This window comes from Mus caroli, chromosome 2 (genome assembly GCF_900094665.2).
Source record: "Mus caroli chromosome 2, CAROLI_EIJ_v1.1, whole genome shotgun sequence".
Taxonomy (NCBI): Eukaryota; Metazoa; Chordata; class Mammalia; order Rodentia; family Muridae; genus Mus; species Mus caroli.
The window spans coordinates 82,774,834-82,780,745 of record NC_034571.1 but is presented as its reverse complement, the minus strand read 5'-3'; the positions used below and the strand labels follow the sequence as shown (position 1 = coordinate 82,780,745).

At 32.9% G+C, this 5,912-nt stretch overlaps 1 protein-coding gene across 1 annotated transcript; it reads left to right on the top strand.

The window, feature by feature from the left end:
• Positions 1–3,255: 3,255 nt before the first annotated feature.
• LOC110290506 (olfactory receptor 4P4-like) lies at positions 3,256–4,200 on the top strand. The gene has a single exon (XM_021157058.1). It carries the CDS (start codon positions 3,256–3,258, stop codon positions 4,198–4,200), a length of 945 nt encoding a protein of 314 aa, XP_021012717.1.
• Positions 4,201–5,912: the final 1,712 nt, after the last annotated feature.

The window sequence follows — 5,912 nt, the reverse complement described above, 5'->3', positions numbered from 1 at the left end:
AAATGCACAGTTTCAATTACCCAGATTATTCAAGCTGCTTCAGACAAGGGTAAGAGTAATTCCACATCTCAAAACAAGGACAACACATTACATCCTATAGAATTTTCCACTTTCAGCATTACACTAATGCCTGTGAGTCCCTATTAAAACACAGTACTCTGCATGTAATAGACTGCATGTCTATTAATATTGATAATATTAATAGACTTAGGTTTACTCTTTTAGCACGGTGATACAATTAAATGAAAAGCAATCCAGCATTTATTACCTGTCATTATGTAATTCAATTATATTATCCCATAGTTCTTTAGAGTAAATAAAAGAATGCCTTAATATGTGACCAGTGTTGGCTTGACCTTCACATTCATAACCATAGACTAGACATATTGCAAAAGGTGCTCCTGAGACTATTCCCCTTGGGTTTTCTTTTCTTTCAGCATAAAGTACTTCAGCCAGTGAATCTTTCAAAGCTACATTGAGTTAAAACTTAATGGAAAAGATAGATTCTTTTAACATCTACTGTTTTGTTTCACTTACAGGTCAAAGATCAGAAAAGAGGAACTACTTAAAGGTAACATGACATCCCAGAAATATTGGAATCCTAACAAAAATAAGTGTTATGAATAGCATATATATGTGTGTATATATATATATATATATATATGTATATATATATATATTTGTGTGTGTGTGTGTGTATGTGTGTGTGTGTTTGTGTGTTTGTGTGTTTAGAAGAACTATGATTATAATCAAGTCTTCAAGGTACTAATTTTATTCTGCACAGAATATGGTATTTACAAATTTCAGTTATAAATTCAATTCCTGACTTATCTTTATTAATATTTATTTAAGTAATAAGATATTTTTAAAATTATATTGCACTTATAGTGACAATTAGCTTACTAGCAAAGCTTTAACGTCCCTTTTATTTAAGCATGAACTTCGGAAATATGTAACAGAGTTGAGATATCTTGTTTGTTAATGTGCAGTCCTGTCCTGTTATATTTATTTATAAAACATGCCGAAAAATAATGTCACAGGGCTCACCAGGTCATGATGGAGATAAAATAGGAAAAATGATAAAAACAATTTAATGCTATGTTTAGCACATTATTACTGCTAAATATAAAGCATGTAAACCTTTCTGTCCTTTTAATTGTACATGACATTGAGATTATGTTTTGCTGATTTACAATTTTCTCAAAGAATATGAGCTTATTTAAAGTGGCAAAAAATCATAGAAAATACTTCCTGATGGTTAACACTAGCCACACATTCACATGGTCTTATCCTTTTATTTAAGTCTTAGAGGACACATTTCAATGGTTTTCTTTCTGACTATTTTTCCCTTTCAAGATGCAGTTAACAAAGCATTGAAAAAATATGAAAACAATATGTATTTGAGGACATTCTACTAAAAAATAAATTGTAGACTTTTAGAAAATAAATAAAAGATTTAAATAAAAGGTATGTTACTAAACCTAAAACATGATTATGAAAGTTTCTATTTGTGCCTTCTTCCCTTCCTCATTCCTTCCCATCCTACTTCTTTTCCTTTCTTCCTTACTTCAATAATAGTCAACTTAAAATGAAAAGAACAGAGGGGGCTCTCCAATAGAGTAGAGATTGTGGATGATTCTACATACTGAGATTTGTTTGATCGACTAATAGATACTCTGTAAAATAAGCTTGAAGCTTTTCTGTCCACATAGAGTTGCACTTCTTAGATCATCTGAGTAATGCATCTAAAATAGAACTGGATTATTATATTAAAAAGTTTCATGCTTACATCAATATCTACACAATACTTGGAAACATTAGGATTTTTGATTTCTATGGTTTTGATCCTTTCTTGTCTATACTCATTTTATTTATTTATTTATTTATTTATTTATTTATTTATTTATTTATTTATTTATTTTTGTCTGTTCGATCCACAGATTATTCTGTATAGTATGAATCTGGAACAAATTTATAAAAAATTCAGTATTTTATTTTGTGTAATAAATAATGGTTGTCAAGTTGTTGTCAACCAATCTCTTAGTGAGGAAACACAAAACAAGAGCCCTAATTCTTTTCACTAATTGATGCAGGGGGAATGTAGCTAACCTCATTTATAGAATCAAAACCAAAGAATTGAGTGCTATAGACCCTTGCCAAAATTTTGCCCCTACTACCTCAACTCAAAAACTCATTAAAGTATATATTCTATTAGAAATAAAGTATGATTTTGTTGAGAAGGACATTGAAATATTGTTAAAACATGATATAGTTAACTTATTCCCTTGATATCCTAAGATATCAACCTCACCATAGCTACTATGTACTCAGTATGAGAGTAAATAAACAGGACAGTCCAGAGGAATGATTAGCACTCTGGAGTGGTTATAGCATATTACCAGTTATCTCTAAAATATGTCTTTACATTCTTACAGAAATATAAAAGTTATACTTTCTCTTTAAATGCCAGACATGGTAACCTCAAATTATTTATTCCTAGACTGTTTCTGTTTTATGTCTTTAAGTTTGTTTTTGTTGTTGTTGTGGTCTTTTGGATTTTTTGGAATCACCTAAGGAGAAACACTGAAAGTACTTTCAGTCTGTTCATGCCCGTTTACTTTTGTGATTAAGACCATTACCTTATTTAGAAAATTGGTATTAATTCCAAATAATGTATAAGTTTCTATCTATGAGTTCAGAACATATATTTAAATCATGTGACACACAGAATCGAGACTTACAAACTTTTATATATTTAATAATGCAGAAACAATGTAATATAATACAATCATTTTATGAGGAAGGAAAATGAGTGGAACTCTTCTTGTGTTGAAAAATATGAGAGAGAAATTAGTAAAATGGAATTGGGCAAAATATGCAGTGCTTAGATTTATGTCTTCTTAAGGAGTTTCTGTAATTCAGTTATACCTGCCATTTCTGTATTTGTTGAATATGTAAAATGTATATCAGTACAGAACCCATTTGACTTTATCAGAGTTTAATATGTATAAAATATTTATGAAATTTTCTAGGTATAGAATACCACTATTAATAATCTTGAATTAAGAATTAGGTGTATATTTATATACTTTCCCAATGGGCTTAGTCAATGCATATAAATAAATCAAAAATGACTTTTGTTATTCAATATATGATCTTATAAAAGTTAAAAAAGCCTATCAAGTTCCCTCTCTTTTCTTGTTTAATTTCAGATGTACTAAGTTTCAGCCTTGCATGTGGATTCACCTAGAATTCATGGAAAATCATAGAAATGTCACAGAGTTCATTTTTATGGGTCTTTGGGAGAATAGACAAATAGAGCTGCTGTTTTTTTTCTTGTTCTTGCTTTGCTATCTGGCTGTCTTAATGGGGAACTCTGTCATCCTACTCACCATCACCTGCAGCCACCTAATCGAACAACCAATGTATTATTTTCTCTGCCATCTTTCCCTCATGGACCTCTGCTACACCTCCACTGTGATTCCTAGGCTCATCAGGGACTTGGCAGCAAAAAGAAAAAACATTTCCTATAATGAGTGCATGACCCAGCTCTTCACTGCCCACTTGCTGGCAGGTGTGGAAATCTTCATCCTGGTGTCCATGGCCTTGGACCGCTATGTTGCCATTGTCAAGCCCCTGCACTACATGGTTATCATGAGCAGGAAGAGATGTGATATGTTGATTGTCACGGCCTGGATACTGGGGTTCTGGCACTCCATTGCTTTACTACTGATGGTGCTCAGTCTGCCGTTCTGTGGTCCCAACCTCATCAATCACTACTTGTGTGATATCAAGCCCCTTCTGAAATTGGTCTGTAAAGATCTTCATGTTGTTAGTATCTTAACAATTGCCAATTCTGGGATGGTGGTTGTTGCCATTTTTATTGTACTACTTGTTTCTTACATACTTATATTGTATTCTCTGAGGACAAGATCATCTGCAGGGAAGCGCAAAGCACTCTCAACCTGTAGTTCACACGTAATGGTAGTAGTTTTATTTTTTGGGCCCTGCATTTATACCTATATTTTACCTGCAGGAAGTGAGAACAAAGATAAGGAAATATCTGTGTTTTACACTGTGATTGCCCCAATGTTGAATCCCCTTATCTATACTCTGAGAAACAGTGAGATGAAAAGTGCCATGCACAAAGTGTGGTCTCGGCTGTCACTCAGAGTTGAAGTAAGTGAAAGAATATTGTGATTCTGCTTTGATGTTCCTAGGTCAGCTATTATTTGACAGATTACAGAAAATTCAAACGATTTGGGGGAAAGTCATGTGCTAAAGGAAAAACGTAATGCTCTGTCTAATCTACATAGTACAAGTGTATCCAGAGGCGATCGGGTGGGTGGAAAGGCTGCAAGAATTGTCTTGGCTTGATAGAGGATACAGATAGGATGGGGATAGCCTAAGTTCCTTTACTAGCATCCCCAGCACACACATGAACACATGCACACACACACACACACACACACACACACACTGATAATGAAATAAATCTCTAACAACTTTAATCTTCTGTCTCAAAATGAATTACAAAGAACCTTGTTAATAGTAGGAATTTAATTCCATTTTCTCACTTGTTGGTTTTAAAATTTATTATTTTTTAATGTTTCCTCTTGTCATATATTCATGAGCATGATATTGGATTATGTAAGGGCATTTTCATACATCTATGTAATATTTTCTGAACACATTAAGCTCGCATATTTCCTTTCCTTCCTGTTACAGAGCAGATTTAGATCTAATTCTATACCATCAGTACTCACTATATTTGAACAGGTGTGCTGTAATGATTATTGGCTTTTGAATTTGGGAAATTCGGCAGGACATACAGGTTTTGTAAATCTTCCTGTCAATGCTTTAGCACCTGGCAATTGTCATATGAATAAATTTTTGGTATAAATGAAGAAATATAATATTTCACAGCTGGAAAATCACTCAGGTAATGCACAAATGTCTTAAGACAGCATGTCTCATGAGACATTTTCATGATAGATGCTTTGCTCTCCCATCTCCTATATGTTTTCTTGTGACGCTCTTTATGTCGATTTACTCAAAGGTTTCTCCTAATTCCAGTTCATTTTTACTTAATCAACCTTGCCTAGCTTGCTCCTGTTACTGTGTTTGAGTGTCAATGCCTCATATATACACCCCTCCCTCAGTTTTCTTCCCCTCCAGGAAGATTCTGGTGACAAATCAACAAACTAAAACCAACCAACCAACCAACCAACTAACCAAACAAGTAAGCAAGCAAGCAAAAAACAGACAGAATACCAAAATTCCCTCAATGTCCAATGCTGCTAATCCTAAAGATATTTACTATTTACAGAAAATCCTGCATTTGATAGCAGTTCTTTATAAAAAGTAAAACAATTAGATTTTCATAGTTACATTGAACAAGATTATGAGTATAATATACAAGTATCACATAAATTAAATGCATAATTTTATATCTTATTTTTTCTAGAAAAGTTTCTTAAAAATGAGCCTGCATGGATTTGTGCTAGGTCTTCTGTATATATGTTATGGTTGTTACATTTGTGTTTTATTGGGTCTCCTAAAATATGATTTGGATGTCTTTGGCTCTTTATCAGCTCTTGGGATTCTCCATCTCCAGAGTTGATATGAGGGTTTGTGCCGAGTCTTCTTGTATCTTGTTAAGCCGTGTTCTGTGGATATCCCTGGGAGGCTTGCTTTGTTTTCTGAATAGAAATGTAGGAGAAGTTAGGGAAAAGTGAAAGGAGTAGAAACTGCAGTCAAGATATATTTAAAACAGGAAATAAATAATGAAAAAATAATCAAATCTAAAACCAAACTGAGAAAAATGTAAGTGCTAAATAAACACTCGAAATGATACTTATATGTTTATATTCATTTATTTTTACTTAGGACCTTTAAGTATAATCAACATT

Coding starts and splice junctions, on each gene's coding strand:
- LOC110290506 (XM_021157058.1), top strand. CDS start 3,256: ATGGAAAATCATAGAAATGTCACAGAGTTCATTTTTATGGGTCTTTGG.